The 17,374-nt window shown below is 42.3% G+C and overlaps 1 protein-coding gene across 6 annotated transcripts in view; it reads left to right on the top strand.

Moving 5' to 3' along the window:
• Nucleotides 1-11,747, top strand: part of LOC140718618 (membrane progestin receptor gamma-B-like) — a 122,809-nt gene extending 111,062 nt beyond the window's left edge. For 5 of the 6 annotated variants that reach the window (XM_073032594.1, XM_073032593.1, XM_073032591.1 and 2 more), the window contains 2 exons: nt 1,840-1,984; nt 3,662-11,747. In XM_073032594.1, coding sequence (XP_072888695.1) covers nt 1,840-1,984; nt 3,662-3,927 — 411 coding nt within the window. In that variant the 3' untranslated portion in view covers nt 3,928-11,747. The remainder of the gene's footprint in view (nt 1-1,839; nt 1,985-3,661) is intronic. The other variant, XM_073032597.1, reaches the window with a different exon arrangement.
• Nucleotides 11,748-17,374: the final 5,627 nt, after the last annotated feature.

The raw sequence follows: 17,374 nt of genomic DNA, 5'->3' as shown, positions 1-17,374 counted from the left end.
TATAAGGTGTTGTTCCTCCAACCTGAGTTTGGATTCACTTTGACAGTAGAGGAGGCCATGGATAGACATATCAGAATGGGAATGGGACGTGGAATTAAAATGTGTAGCCACTGGGAGATCCTGCTTTCTCTGGCGGACCAAGCGTAGGTGTTCAGCGAAACGGTTTCCCAGTTTATGTCGTGTCTCACCAATATATAAAAGGCCACACCGGGAGCACCGGACGTAGTATACCACACCAGTCGACTCACAGGTGAAGTGTCGCCTCACCTGGAAGAACTGTCTGGGGCCCTGAATGGTGGTGAGGGAGGAAGTGTAAGGGCAGGTGTAGCACTTGTTCCGTTTACAAGGATAAGTGCCAGGAGGGAGATCGATGGGAAGGGATGGGGGGGGGGGGGTGAGTGGACAAGGGAGTCGCGTAGGGAGCGATCCCTGCAGAAAGCAGAAGGGGGGGAAGGGAAAGATGTGCTTGGTAGTGGGATCCTGTTGGAGGTGGCGGAAGTTATGGAGAATTATACGTTGGACCTGGAGACTGGTGAGGTGGTAGGTTGAGGACAAGGGGAACCCTATCCCGAGTGGGGTGGCAGGCGGATGGGGTGAGGGCAGATGTGCGGGAAATGGGAGAGATGCGTTTGAGAGCAGAGTTGATGGTGGACAAAGGGAAGCCCCTTTATTTAAAAAAGGAAGACATCTCCTTCGTCCTGGAATGAAAAGCCTCATCCTGAGAGCAGATGCGGCGGAGACGGAGGAATTGTGAGAAGGGGATAGCATTTTTGCAAAAGTCAGGGTGGGAAGAGGAATAGTCCAGGTAGCTGTGTGAATAGGTTAGGACATTTTTTAACCAGAGCATAGATGAATGAGGAGAGACATGATGGAGGTATACAAAATTATGAGGAGCACAGATAGGTAAATGAAAGTAGGCTTTTTCCACTGAGGTTGGATGAGATCAGAACTGGAGGTCATAGGTTGAGGGTGAAAGGTGAAATGTTTAAGGGGAACCTGAGGGGGAACTTCTTGACTCAGGGGGTAGTGTGAGTGTGGAATAAGCTGCCAGTGGAAATTGTGATTGCAGGTTCGCATGCAACACTTAAGAGAAGATTGGATAAGTACATCGTTGGGAGGGGTTTGGAGGGCCACAGTCAATGGGACTGGACTGAATAACATTTCAGCATGCACTAGATGAGCCGAATGGCCTGTTTTTGTGCTATAGTGCTCCATGACCCTATGAAACAGGTGTTTATTATAAAACTGAAACAGAATTACATACACATTTTGCACATATTGTATATATTAATTGTATGCATAATATGTATATATGCATGTAATAAGCATAGTTTACATACAAATACATACATACATACATGCATAAATAAATAAATAAATAAATAGATTTGGACACACACAGGAGGTACTGTAACATTAGGACAAGGACTGTTATGATGGGAAACAGCTTCTTCCCCCAGGCCGTGAGACGACTGAACTCTCTGCCACCACCCAGGCCTCATCACATATGAAGCCCCAGTAGCGTTATACTGTTTACTAATTTGTCTGGTAAATGCACCTCATGCTAAATGTCAATTTCTGTAATATATTTTATTTATTTGTGGTAATATTACTTCATGTGTGGTGTGTGAGTTATGTGTACTGTGTTGTGCACCTGGGTCTGGAGAAACGGTGTTTCATTTGGTGGTAGACATGTACACAGATGAATGACAACAAACTTGAACTTGACTTGCACTCCTGATGTGTTCACTTGATGTATTATCACAAGTTTATGCTGAGTTTTGCTGGAGAAGCTCTGGTGTAACAGATTTTGTTTCTTTCTTCTTTTCCTCTGCCCAGCTGTTCCTTTGCAAAGGAGAGGGATGTACACACAACGAGACGATTCCCATCCACTACAAACACATGGCGCTTGCATTCCTGACTGGCTTCCTGTTTGCGACTCACTTACCCGAGCGCCTTGCTCCAGGGAGATTTGACTACATCGGTGAGAAACTGCAATTATGCTATCAGTACCTCAAAGCCATTCTTAGTGGCGTTACCTATACCCCTCAGCATTTCAGAATATATAGAACGTAGAGCCACAGAGACACATAGCACATAAACGGGTCCTTCAGTTCAACTGGTCCATAGTGCCCCAGATCACTTCTTATGTGAGCCAGGCCCATATCCCTTTAAGCCTTCCCTATCCATGTAACTGTCCAAGTACCTTTTCAATGTTATTAATGTACCGGCCTCAACCACTTCCTCTGGCAGCTCATTCCATATCCTGACCACCCTCTGAGTGAAAAAGTCGCCCCTCAAGGTCCCCATTAAATTTCTCCCCACTCACCTTAAGCCTGTGCCCTCTGGTTCTTGATTCCCTAACCCTGGGGAGAAAGATTGTAAGCATTCATTTTATCTGTACCATCATAGTTTTATACACCTCTATAAGGTCTCCTACCCTCCAAGGAATAAAGTCCAAACCTCCCAAACTCTTTCCATAACTCAGGCCCTTTAGTCCCCAGATTTATCCTCATAAATCAAAAATACAGAGCCTGAAGCCAACCCTTACTCTGCCTGAGACAGACAACAGGATAGGAACAGAGTAAGTTTGAGATTGCTATTTGTAATGTTGACGATATACATATTAATAACCTGGGTTTTTAATTCTATGAGAATAATAATCAAGAAGAATATACTAGGAACTTACAATTTAGAATCTTATAGCCAACACCAATACAAAAACCATGACATTCCTTCAGTCTACCTCAGCTGTGTATCATGGCTATGTGAAGACCATCCAATGGGTTATAGACCTCTCCCTGTTTTGATCACTGCTGGAATCCCACTGATGAAGTCCAGTGACGGATGTTGCTTAACGAGGAGAGGACCTGGCCAATAACCTTCATTATACCAAGTGCTCTCACTGAAAGCACATGGGGCAAATCAATGTGGCTTTGTGATAGTGGGGAACTAGGAGAAAGGTGGATGGGTCACCCAATCAAATCTCCTGCCTGAAGTTAATCACGGACTTTTCATCCTTGTCCTTAGCAATTTCATACATGGGGCTCCATTATCTCTGAGGATGGAGATGTTTAGGGAGCTTCTTCCAACATTAACTGTTTAGTTATCCACCAAATTTCCCAACTCATTGTGGTAGATCTTTGACCTGATCCTTTGATTTTGAGCGCACCAGGTTCTCCCTATGGGCTGCACTTCTTCTGAGTTCGTATAACCCAATGCTATACCATCTCCAACTTGGGTATGTCTGGCACATCCTCCCCTCCTACCCTACCTACCTTGATGGCAATTGGTTATATTATTGTCACATGTACTGAGATACAGTGAAGAACTTTGTTTGCATGCCATCCAGATAGATCACACCAGGGTCTATACTGTGTTGTATATGGAAATGAATAAACAGTCAACATTTCAGGCCAAGACCCTTTGTTCTACAGGGTCCTGATAAAGAGTCAACTGTTTATTCATTTCCATCAATGCTCACTGACCCTCTGAGATCCTCCAGCATTTTGTGTGTGTTGCTCTGGATTTCCAGCATTAGCAGAACCTCTTGAGATTAAACACAAACTTGGTTTCATCAATATTACTTCTTACTTTCAAGAGCACCGAGTAAAGTTTGCCTGCTTAGTGACACCCTCCTCTCTGGATCTCTTCCCTGCAGGTCACAGTCATCAGCTGTTTCATATCTGTGCCATCATAGGCACGCACTTTCAGATGAAAGCCATCATCATGGACATGACGTTGCGCCAAGCTTGGTTCAAATTTCATACGCCCCTCCCCTCATTCATGGACACCATCGGTGCAGTCAGTCTTGCCCTTCTGTTGAACATCTTCATCATTGCACTGTTCTCCCTGGGCTTGTACTGGAAACCAAAGACTCTTGAAGTAAAGGATCAACACTACACTGAGAAATTAAAAAACGATTAGGATGATAATCCTGACTTTGGCTGGGCTGAGGAAGGGGCCTGGATGACTGAAGGAGGAAAAAACATTTTGGAAAAAAAACCTCAGTTAAACATCCTGACAAGGGAAGAAATGAAGTGCACGTCTATTTAAAAAGACAAAAATTCCCAAACGATATGCTGTGCCTTTAATGGATGTATGGTAACCTTCTTAGTTATGCTTATTCCTGGTTCTGTGGCTACTTAGAGAAGACCATCATGTTGTTGCCTTATAAACCTGGGCTAGGTGTGAGTTCAGGATGGTTCAGTGGCCTCTAGATCAATCTCAGTGCCTTTGAGAGCTTTTCTGTAAAAGCTCTCCTTTTTGGGTGTAAGATAACATTTTGCCAGAGACAGATTTGATTGGGCAAAAATTTCTGAGACCAAGTTCTGAGATTTTAAGGAAAAGAAATCTTTTTTTGCACTTGAATCAATAGATGTTCTTCTCAATGTCTGCTCCATGGGGTGTTAACAAATAACCATTGCCTTAACTCCAAGAAGAAACAGACAGTTGTCATTATTTGACTGTAAACTTGAGAAAATGGACCAATTTTTTAAAAAAACTGACATCTTGATTTCGCCCTTATCTCTGACTATGAGTCAAGTTTGACCAAGACTAGATTTAAAGAAATCACTCGCAAGATAAAAATGGGGTAGAGAAAAAGAAAGGCTTACAAAAAGAATTTCAAATGTTAGGACTTGAAGACATGGCTGACGACAATGAAGTAATTCACTGATTTTCTTTGCAAATACAGAAAGATCTCAAAGGTCTGTTAGGCTCGAAGAGATCATGAAAATAGGAGGGTGAGACCATTGAGGAATTGTGATAGAGAATTTTAAAATGAAGGGAAAGATGTTACACTGCTACTAAATGAATTCTATTAATGTGCAACTGTAATCTCAAATGGGACTTTTCAAGTTGTCTATGGTACTCTGAAAACTTCTTGTTGCTGTAAGGGCTCCTTCGCTTTGCCTTACCATTTCCCTCCTTAGAATGTTGTACTCTTGTCTAGATGAGATTAATTAAGGTTACAGGAAGCATTTTGTTCAAACTTTCATGAAAATATCAGGGGGAGAATTTCTCCGCTGGGTAAGTTCCAATAATCTATTTTGCTTCTCACTTGAAGGAAATTGAATATAAGGAGGTCCTGAAAGATCAGGACTGCACTTCTTCTCAGCACAGCAATCAGAGAAATAGTCCCCTGGCGGCAGCTCAGAAATATTGATTCAGAATACTTTTTCCTTTTGTATATTGTGAAATTATGGTCAAACTCAGCAATTTAGCATTTCCTCACTAAAGGGTGTAGGTCAAAGTTCAGACTGTGAATTAGGTTGTCAACACCAAACTCTGCTATAGGTAGGAATGGATTTCCAGGACTCCATTAAGAATGGTTCCCGAAATTAGAAGTTAACAGATGGTATCTATTGCAGCCTTTTATTGGTGTGAATCTACAGTACTGTGCAAAAGTCCTAGGCACCTTAGATTTTTTTATACGGTTTCAGATGATATGGCCTTCACAGAGCCGTGATCTCAACATCATTGAGGCTCTCTGGGATTACCTGGAAAGACAGAAGCAAGCAATACAGTCAAGATCCGCAGAAGAACTGTGGCAAGTTCTTTAAGTTGCTTGGAAACACCTACCAGCCAATCTTCTTGCATGATACTGCATGATAGTGAACCTAAGGGAATTGATGAAGTTTTAAAGGCAGAGGGTGGAGACACCAAATATTGATTTGATTTAGTTTTTTTACTGTTTACTGCTCTTTATAGTAATTTTTTTAATATTTAGAAACTTTTCATTTCATTATTTTTGAAAGCATCTTCGCTTTACAGAATGTTTTTATGTGTGGCTAAGCTTTTTGTTCATACTGTATATGAACAAAATGCATTAAAAATATTAGCAAAGGAAAGGAAGTTCAACTAAACAAGGTTTAAATCTTCCAAGATATTTATGTTGCATTTGATTAGACAGGAAGATTCAATTGCAACTTTCCCAGCTTCTAGTGTTTGGCAAAGTTGTGATGTAGGAAACAGGAATTCAGTAATTTTATCAATGCAAACTTTTCGCCAGTGCCTTTTTCCTAGGGTGGAAGTAACTAATACAAGAGGGCATAATTTTAAGGTGATTGGAGGAAAGAATGGGGGGGGGGGGGTGATGTCAGAGGTGAGTGTTTCACACAGAGAATGGCAGGCACGTGGAACGATCTGCTAGAAATGGTGGTAGAAGCAGATAAGTTACAGACATTTAAGAGAATCTTTGATAAGCGCAGGGATGAAAGAAAACTGGAGGACGATGTGGGAGGGAGGAGTTAGATTGATATTGGAGTAGGTTAGAAGGTTGGCACAATATTGTAGACTGACAGTGCTGTACTGTTTTATGTTCTACGTTCAAACACAGAGGAAAGAGTTAGAAACACTTTACATATGCTTATTGTTTTAACAGAGAATACAATCCATTTACTTTGAATGAATATGTAGTGCATCTGCTACAAGTAATGAGTGGGGAAATTCCATCTGTGCATATTACCTGTGACAATGCTAGTGTCACGTGTCAGCAACAATTCAGTGACATATTCCGAGATCATCAGAAACCTAGACAAACCCCCTCATCCAAACTCAAACTGATGGGAACTGGCCCTTACGATGTGAGATAACATTCCACTTAAAGGTTAGAGGTTTCATTGTTCTACTTATTGAGAACCAAATTGACTCAAAACCTGTGACAATCTCGTATGCTCAGAATCCGAATCACACTCAGGTGTATTACTGACATATGTTGTGAATTTTGTTGTTTTGCACCAGAGATATGGTGCAATATATAAGTTAAAATAAGAAATATATAAAAAGTAAATAAGTAGAGCAAAATAGTGAGGTGGTGTTCATGGGTTCATGGAGCACTTAGAAATCAGATGGTGGAAAGGAAGAAGTAAAATATGTCTTCAGGCTCCTATAGCTCCTCCGTGATGATAGTAATGAGAATAGGGCATGGCCTGGATGGTGAGGGTCCTTAATAATGAATGCTGCCTTCTTGAAGCACCACCTTTAGAAGATGATGGATCGGGAGAGAGGTTACATGCCTACATTTTAAGGAAGCACTGAAGCTTGCATTTTCAATTGCCTGATTTTTAAGCTCTGTCTTGAAAGGTCAAACCATCCATCCAGCCATTGAAGATTGATTTTTTTTTTAGTTAATATACATACAGCTGAAGGCAGTCCTCAGAAAATTCTGCAAATGTTCCTGAATATTTTTGGCTGTGTGTTGCTTAAATCAGGTTGAAAAGTTGTAGTTGTTGATTAGATGATGTGGTGGGGCAGAATATCTGGAAACAGACTGTTGGAGGAGTCAAGAATGGGGTTGGGGGGGGGAGGTTTAAATAGAAGGGTCAACTTAAGAGATTTGGGCTAAGACCTTTTTTTTTGCACTAGGATTTGTAGAATATATAAGTAATTGAAACAGAGGTTCTGAAGCTTTCTTAGACAAGTTGAAAAAGAAGGGAATAAGGAATAAAGGAACAAGAAAAGATTATGCAATCATATCCTCATATGGAGCATAGTCAAGTATAAAGATGACTGGATTGATTGAACTGTTGGCCTATATTAACCTGCAATGGGTTTGTCATACTTGGAGGTTCATTCTGTGTTCTCAGCAGATACACAGAAACAAACCATTCAGCCCATCTAGTCCATGCTGAACTATCAACCTGCTGAGTCCCATCGGCCTGCACCCAGACCATAGACTTCCATGCCGCTCCCATCCAAGTTCCTATCCAAATTTCTCTTAAGTGTTGAAATAAAACCCACGTCGACCACTTCTGCTGGTAGCTTGTTCCACACCCTCACCGCTTTTTGAGCGAAGAAGTTCTCCCTCAGGTTCCCCATAAATATTTCACTTTTCACCCTTAACCCATGACCTCTATTTCTAGTCTCATCCAGCTTGCTTGTATTTGCTCTACTTATACCCCTCATCATTTTGTATGTCTCTATCAAATCTCTCCTCATTCTCTTACACTCCAGGAAATAAAGTCCTGGCCTGCTCAACCTTTCCCTACATCTCAGCAAAATAGCTGCTTTAAGCCAAGATGGATTTTTGCTCCATGTGACCCTTACTAATGGAGTGACAGACAGAGAGCATGAAAAATAGTACCAAAAAATACCACACATTTGCTTTTGGTTAGACAGGGAAGATTCAAAATATTGACTGTTTATTCATTTCCATAAATTCTACCTGACCTGCTGAGTTACTCCAGCATTTTATGTGTGTTGCTTTGGATTTCCAGCATCTGCAGAATCTCTTGTGTTTACAGATTCACTCTGCTTCTGTTTATGACAGGTTTAAACATTTTCCTGCTTTCAGAATGCAATATTCCACACATTATTACTTGAGGGGGAAAAGTAGAATGATTTGTAGAACGAGGATGTAAAAATTAATGGTTAATCATTCAAAACATATTTATTTTACCATTGGATAATTAATGGTCTTTGAAGTATATTAGAATATACAGTATTGTGCAAAAGTCTTAAGCACATAAATATAGGAAGGGTGCCTCGGTACTGTATTTGTCAATGTGGAGCAGAGAGCGAGTTTGTAAATCTGGCAGGAGCTAGAGATGCTGGGAGTGGTGAGGGTCGTGGTCCACGGGAGGGGTGCAGCTCAGGTGGCGGAGAAGGAGTGCCAAGGCAGGAAGATGGTGCAGGTGTAGACACACCCAGCCCTGAGACACCAGGCAAGCTCACTTGATTCCAAACAATCAGCTTATTGATCATTACAGAACATCTCTTTGGTGCTTCCTTCCCCTTTTCCCAACCATGACTCCCCTCTCCCTGCCCCCTTCCCACTTTCAGTCTACAATACAGACCCACATCAGAATCAGGTTTATCATCAGTCACATATATCATGCAATTTGTTTTCTTCTGTGGCAGCAGTACAGTGCAATGCATAAAATTACTGCAGTCCTGTGCAAAATTCTTAGGCACGGTAGCCATATGTGCCTAAGGATTTGCACAGAACTGTAAGAAATGAATAGAAATCTCTTAGCTGTTTCCCCTGCTCTACAATATAGAAATATATGCCTATGGACATCCTAGATGTTTAGCAGCATCTGAACTTATTGATTTTAGATAATTAACCCTTACTCTGCTGACCAAATAGAGACTAAAGCCCAGAGGGTTATCCCAACAACATCGTTGAGAATATTTTAAAGATTGCTGAGCCATCAAATAGTAACCATAGTAACAGTGAACAGAAAGGTATGAAATGCAGTCAGGAAGTATTGGGTATACATCCTCTGTTATATTTTTGTTTGAAGGATTAGAGAACTCAGGGCAATTTAGACATATATTTAAAGCAGAGGTTGATAGATTCTTGATTAAAAAGGGCATATAAATCAGCTATAATTGAACGGTGGAGTAGATTTGATGGGCCAAGTGGCCTAATTATGCTCCTATGTCTTAGGGTCTTATGACTTAGAAGTGAAGGTGGGGTTTGGGACAGATCATATTGAATAGCAGGGCAATCTTGGGAGGCCAGGTAGCATATTCCTACTCCTAATTTCTTCTGGTGGAGCAGACAAGAAGGTGAGACCTGGGGCAGATCACTTTGAATAGCAAAGCAATCCTGAAGGGCCGAGAAACCTCCTGTTTCTGCTTTCCCACATTTGTTTTGTTCCAGATGCCATCAGCCCACCAAGTCCCCAGGCTAGTACTTCGCAGGCTTTAAAATACAGTACTGTGAAAAAGCCTTAGGCACCCTGGATGTTTCTATATGGTTTCGGATGCAGTGCAGGCTCACCCATAGTTCTGTTAAAGAGGGAGCCTATTAAAGGTGAATGAATGCTGATACACACTCAGTGGCCACTTTATTAGGAATTGGAGTGGAATCCAGTGTGGCCTACTGCAGTAGTAACTAATTCACTTCAAAGTTCAACATGTTGTGCATCCACAGCTGCTCTCCTGCTCACCACTGGATGCATGGTTATTTGATTTACAGCCAACTTCCTGTCAGCTTGAACCAGTCGGCCCATTCTCCTCTGACCTATCACATTCACAAGGCATTTTCGCACACAGAACTGCTGCTCACTGGGTGTGTTTTTATTTTTCACACCATTCTCTGTAAACATACGGGTTTGTAGGTTGTTTGGTCACAGTGGGCTCATTGGGCTAGAAGGGCCTGTTACTGAGCTGCATCTCCTAAGATATTCAAGAGGGCATTGGCTTTAAGGTAAGGGGAGGGAAGATCAAGGGGGATTTTAGAGGAATGCACTGCCTGAGTCAGTGGTGGAGGCGGATACACTAGTGAAGTTTAAGAGACTACTAGACAGGTATATGGAGGAATTTAAGGTGAGGGGTTATATGGGAAGCAGGGTTTGAGGGTCGGCACAACATTGTGGGCCGAAGGGCCTGTAATGTGCTGTACTATTCTATGTTCTGTGTTCAACATAAAATAAAGCCCAGTGGCTCAAGCAGCATCTGTAGGAGGAATGATGCCGTGAACGATTCTGGCCAAAACCCAGCATTGAGACATCAAGCATGCACAGTTTTGACCCGAAACGTTGCCAGTTCCTTGCCTCCAACAGATGCTGCTTTGCGCTCTGGGTCCCTCCAGCAGGTTGTTTGCTGCTGCAAGACTGACTGATTGGGTAAGGGAGCACTTGCCTCCACCGAGCTTTGGCTGGCCAATCTGTGTAGTCATAGACTTATGAAGGGGTATGGCATAGAAACAAACTCTCTGTTTCACTACTGAGCAACCATTTACACCAACCACTTTCTATTCCCTCAGATTTCCCCCTAAATTTTACAACACTGGGGTTAGATTACAGCAACCAGTTTTTTGGGATGTGGGTTGAAACTGAAGCAATCACAGTAAGGGGCCCTTCTGTCCCAATGAGAACCACCGGCCAGTTATACCCACGTGACCAATTAACCTGCGTGATTTAGACTCTGGGAGGAAACCTGAGGTCCAGGAGGAAACCCATGCAGTCAATGGGAGAACGTACAAGCTCCTTACAGAGAGCGACGGGCATTGAACCCAGATCACTGGCACTGGAACAACGTTACACTAACCGCTACACTATCATGCTACCCCACGTCCTTCCAGCAGAAAGTTTGTTGCTCCAGATTCTAGCATCTTGTACCTCCAATCAGTCTTCCAAACCCCCCGTCCCAGCTTTGAAGAAATTTCCTTGAAAAATTGCACTTCCATTTCTGTGACTTTGGTTCAAATTAATCTTTTTCTCATGAAGATGCCAGAGTAATGCTGGAGTTCAGGTGATCTTGGCACCGCGCTGTGTGCGCGGTTGAAAACTCTGACGCAGAGCTAACACCGAAATCTAGAGCTGTAATGGATCACCTCAAACTTACCTGCTTACCTATTCATGCCCAAGAATATTAAAATCCGGTTCTATGGATAGAAAGGGTCTTGAAGGGGCACGGGTGCAATACAGGCAAGAGGGATAAACTCAAACAAATAGACAGGTCAGCATGAATGAATTGAGTCAAAGGGCCTGTTTCCATATTGATTGACTTTATGACTCAATATGACAGTCCAAACCTAAAACAAACTGTTAAGTACTACTTCATTTGTGAAAAAAAGATTGCTGGCAATTTTCTAATATTTGTAATGTTTTTAACTTGAATCTATTAGCAACAGCACCTTGAAGGGACATAGCCTTACCCATTTATTTATGTCTGTTAAAATAAGTAGATTGTTAATGTTAATTTGAAGTGTCTTGTTACATAAAATCTGATTGTAAAAATATTTGAACCTGTTACAACATGATTGTCAATAAACTTATTTTACGTCTCCAAAACTAGGGAGTATAAATATGAGATACTTTAAGAAGATCATAAGACATAGGAGCAGAATTAGGTAATTCAGCCCATCAAGTCTGCTCTGCCATTCCATCATTGCTGATTTATTTTCCCTCTCAAGCCTTCTCCCTCTAACCTTCAATGACCTTTGACCTCCATTTTAAATATACTCAGCAACTTGGCTTCCACAGATTCACCAGCTGCTGTCTAAAGAAATTCCTTCTCATCTCTGTTGTAAAGGGATGTCCTCCTATTCCAAGGCTGTGCTCTACGGGCCTAGACGCTCCACCACAGGAAGCATCCCTTCCGCATCCACTCTATTGATATTCGATGTGGGAAGGTGGCTATTACAGGGAGCATAGTGAATTGAAGGAAATTGACAGCATTCTGGATATTGACAGAAGAAAGTGTTATATTTCCATAAGCACTTCACCAACTCAGGTCATCCAATGAGATGCTTTTTTGAAGTGGAGCCTCTGCTGTAATGTAGGAAAGGTTTCACTATCCTTCTTTAACACCATGCAGTACAGTGAGATCTTTTACATCCACTCAAATCAGTGTGTACAACATTAGCACCATTGCAGTGCTGCAGTGGAGTCTGACTTTCGATTTCCAAGGTAGGAATTGAGCAAACAAGCTCTCATTCATTAATTCTCTGAAAAAGAACTTCCGGTAAGATGGTGGCACGGCTAGTCGCAGCGGCCTCTTCCAGTCCAACAAGTGGCGAAAGCATTCGTCTTAAACATTTTCTTGTGATCACAAGACCCTGCTTAGCTCAGGGCTAACAACCCTGATTGGTAATACAAAATTCTTACAGAAAGAGCAAAGAGGAATCCTTCTACGTCTGAGCGTGATAGTATACCTGAGTCTCCAGTTGGGGCTTGCATGACTGACAGGAGTGAAAACTGAGTGGAAGGAACTGACATGATAAAGGAAGCCCTGAACACCTCCAGAGAGAGAGGACCTTCATTACTGCCCTAAATGTCAGCGGTGTAACAGGCAGTAAGTAAGTGCAAGACCCTGCTGGACATCGGTAATACAAAATACAGTAAGCCCAGTTCATTAATTCATTGCCAAGTCCAATGGCAAAGGAGCTGTGTGGCCTCAGGTTATTACACAAGCCAGGCCCTTAGTCCACACCTTCATATATTACAGTCACCAAGCAGAGGAGGTGAAGGATTGAAAAGAGACATGATGGGCGGACTGGAATCTGTGCTGAGTTGGGGGCTGGTCCCTGTAGGCTGGCTCTCCCATCAATGCTGTTCTCTGGTGTTAACTCCCTGGGCTGCATCCATCTGCGGCTGACCCAGCGTGAGATATTCTTAAGCGTCCCTAATGGATCAATCTCTATCATCACCCCCGGCAGGATGTTCCACACACCCACCACTCTCTGTATAAAGAACTTACCTCTGACACACAAGCCCAGAATAGCTTCTGATAGCTTTCCCACTAATGATGTCAAGCTCACCACTCTATAATTTCCTGGCTTATTCTTAGAGCCTTTCTCAAATAAAGGAACAATGTTGGCTATCCTCCAATCCTCCAGCACCTCACCCCTTGCAAAGGCACGTGGATGAAATAAAATGGAGGGATGTGTGAGAGGGAAGAGTTAGACTGGTTGTGGAGTAGGTTATAAGGTTGGCACAACATTGTAGAATGAGGAGCCTATACTGTGCCAAATGTTTTAATTCCCGTCCCATTCCCACTGCCGTTCCAAGATGTCGGTCCATGGCCTCCTCTTGTGCCAAGATGAGGATGACCTCAGAGTGGAGGTGCAACACCGTATATTCCATCTGGGTGGCCTCCAACTTGATGACATGCATATCGATTTCTTCTTCCAGTAAAAAGCTTTTTCCCTCCCTCTCCCCTCTTCTTCCATTCCCCACTCTAGCCTCTTACCTCTTCACACCTGCTTATCACCTCCCCCTGGGTCCCCTCCTTCCCTTTCTCCTATGGTCTTATCAAATTCCTTCTTCTCCAGCCCTTTACCTTTCCCACTCACTTGGCTTCACCGATCACCTTCTATTAGCTTCCATACCCTCCCAGCACCTTCTTCATTCTGCCATCTTCCCCCTTCCATTCCAGCCCTGATGAAGTGACTGCCCAAAATGTCATAGAGCATAAGCATAGAAAACTACAGCACAGGAACAGGCCATTCAGCCCACAGTGTTGTGCCAACCCAGCTAAAAAGCAAATCAAAAACACCCAAACACTAATCCCTCTACCGACACCATGCCCACATCCCTCCATCTTCCTTACATCCATGTGCCTGTCCAAACATCTCTTAAAAGCCTCTAATGTATTTGCCTCTACCAAGTGCATTACTTTTCCACTAACGGCATGAATTCAGTGTCACCGTAAGAAGAATAGAATATCTTGCACAAACAAGTTAAACAGATGAAAACAGAGAATTCTCATAATCTAAAGACAATCACAAAGTTGCAATTTTAGTGCAGTGATCTTACTGAAGTAATGTCGGAGGTTTATTCATTTCCATAGATGCTGCCTGCATTTTGTGCGTGTTGCTTTGGATTTCGAGCATCTACAGACGTTCTTGTTATATTGTGCTATACTGCTGTAAGTTCTACCTTGTGCGAAATGGAATCTTCAGTTGTTCAAGAGCTTAGACAAAAGGAACATTTACCATGTTTGCAGTGTAGTAATTGGCCAGGTTTATGTCTGATGCTGTGTCAGCCCGACTACACTGTGTACTTTGGACACTGGATACTTATTTATTCATGTGGAATGTGCATTATGTTGTTTCAAGCTCTTGTTCTTTCTTTGAGTTGCAATTAAGTTGCTTCAATTAGATCACCGCACTGACATTGCAACGTTGTGATTGTCCTTAGATCTCGAGAATTCTCTTTTTGCAGCTGAAACGAGTTCAGGCCAGATACTCTATTCCTGTTACAGTGACATGGAATTCAAGCCGTTAGTGGGAAAGTAAATGATGTTATTTAATTATCAAAAAAAAAACTTGCTTTGTGACGGAGAAGGAGGGTCAGTTATTGACTGATTTTTGTCTGCTGTATTCTGCTCAATGATCCACTCTCTCACACAACTCCCAGGTGTCTCTAAGCTCTTCTGGATCTTGAAGAGAGGTTTGTACAGAATTGTAATGAGAAACAGGCAGCTGTCCAGTTGTATTGTTCCATCACGGTTTCATTGCCGCTGCCGCTATCAAAGCAGTAAGATTCCCTGGATAAAAATGTTCACTTATTTATAGTCCTTGAGTCATAGAGCACTACAGCACAGAAACAGGACCTTTGGCTTACCTAGTCTGTGCCGAATTACTAATCTGCCTAATTGTATTGACCTTTACTGGACCATAGTCCTCCATACACCTCCCATCCGTGTGCCTATCTAAATATCTCTTAAATGTTGAAATCAAACCTGCATCCATCATTTCTGATGGCAGCTTGTTCCACACTCTCACCACCCTCTGAGTGAAGACTTTTCCCCTTCATGTTCTCCTTAAACATTTCACCTTTCCCCTTAACCCATGGCCTATAGTTCTAGTCTCACCCAACCTCAGTGGAAAAAGCCTGCTTGCATTTACTCTTTCTATGCATCTCATAATTTTGGATACCTCTATCACATCTCCCCTTATTCTCCTAAGCTCCAGGGAATGAAGCCCTAACCTATTCAACCATTCTCTACAATTCAGGTCCTCCAGTCTCAGCAACGCCCATCTAAATTTTCTCTTTCAATCTTATTGGTATCTTTCCTGTAGGTAACATTGACCAAAAAAAAGCACACAGTCCTCCAAATTAAGCCGCACAGTATCTTATACAACTTCAATTTAGCATCCTAAGTCTTGTACTCAATACTTTGATTTATGAAGGTCAATGTGCCAAAAGCTCTCTTTCTGACCTGATCTACCTGTGACACCTCTTCCAAGAAATGATGGATCTGTATTCCAAGATCCCTCTGTTCTACCGCATTCATCAGTGCCTACTGCTCACTGTTCAAGTCCTACTCTAGTTTCAAATCACCATGTAAGTCCTACCCTGGGCTTGTCCTCCAGAAAAGACTTCATATTTTATTTGAGTCATTGACTCATTGTTAAAGAATCCTACAGTTTAGAAACAGACCCTTTGGTCCAACGTTTCCATGCTGACTGTGTTGCCCAGTGAACGAGTCTCATTTGCTTGCGTTTGGCCCATTTCCCTCTGAACCCCTCCTTTCTATATACCTATCCAGAAGACTTTTATACATCATGAATGCCCCTGCCTTCGCTGCTATTTCTGGTAGCTCATTCCAAAACTGCACCACTCTTTGCAGGAAGAATCTGCCCCCTGATGCCCCTCACCAGCATCTTAATCACGGGCATGGGCAGAACAACACAGATGTTCCATTATTTGATGGTACAAGTTACCAATGTAGTTGGTAATTGTTTTAAGATTTGAAATTAGCCTTAATGTCGCATGTACATCAAGATATTAAAAGACACAGTGAAGTGCACCATTTACGTCAAATCGAATGCGTGTCGATTGTGCTGGGCAGCTCACAAGCTTTGCCATGCTTCAGGTGCCAACATAGCATCTCCATAAATCACTAACCCAAACCCTTATCATTGGAATGTAGAAGCGACCAGCGAACCTGGAGGAAACACACATGGGAACGGAGAGAGAGTACAGCCTCCGTATAGACAGTGGCGAGAGTCGGACACCGATCAGTGATTACTGACGCTGTAAAGTGGTTGCACACTTATCATATTGCCCTCGCTAGCCAAATTGGCTTATTATTGACAACGTACCAAGATACAGTGGTATCCAAAGTGCCAGTGGTGTAACAGGTATTCAGAATATAATATTATTCAGAATATAATGTTACAGTTACAGAGAAAGTGCAACGTAGGCAGACAAATAAAGTGAAAAAACCATGGCCAGCTCAAGATTTCATCGGTGGCTTATGAAATGAAGAGGTAGAAGCACGTATGTAAAATTGCAATGTTTAAAAGACACTTGGGCTTACGGATACGTGCCTTATATTATACATAAAGCATGCACAATTTGTACAAGAAAGAACACAGTCAGAGCAAAAGAAAACCAAAGCCCATTTTAATGTAAGGTGATCAGTGTGAACATATTGTTGCTGAACTATAAGGATTAAGGTTATACCAACTGGTTCAAGAACCAGATGGCTGAAGGGACGTCGCTGTTCTTGAACATTACGGTGTGGTTCTCCAGGCTTCTCTACCTCCTGTCCAGTGGTAGCTATGAGAAGATAGACATGGCCCTATTAGTGGGGATATTTGATGATGGATGTTGCCTTCTTGTGGCATCACCTTCTGTTGATATTACAGATGGTGGAAGGGTTGTGCCCATGATAGATTGGGCTGAGTCCACCACCCTCCACAGCTTCTTATATTCCTGTGCATTTATCCCCTTCACTTTTTTATATTTAAACATATCATGCCTATTCATTCCTTATTTCAGTATCAGTCTAGTAAGTCTGGTAATTCTCTTCAAACTATTACCAAGCCTAAATACAACTTTGCTTAGCCCACGGTTAGAGTGTTGTGTGCAGTCTTGGTCGCCCAGTCACAGGAAGGGTACGAAGGCTATGGAAAGGTTTCAGAAGAGGTTTATCAGGAAGATGCCTGGATTAGAGGGTATGAACT

This window comes from Hemitrygon akajei, chromosome 30 (genome assembly GCF_048418815.1).
Source record: "Hemitrygon akajei chromosome 30, sHemAka1.3, whole genome shotgun sequence".
NCBI lineage: Eukaryota > Metazoa > Chordata > Chondrichthyes > Myliobatiformes > Dasyatidae > Hemitrygon > Hemitrygon akajei.
The sequence above is the reverse complement of the archived record's forward strand: the minus strand, read 5'-3'. Positions and strand labels throughout refer to the sequence as shown.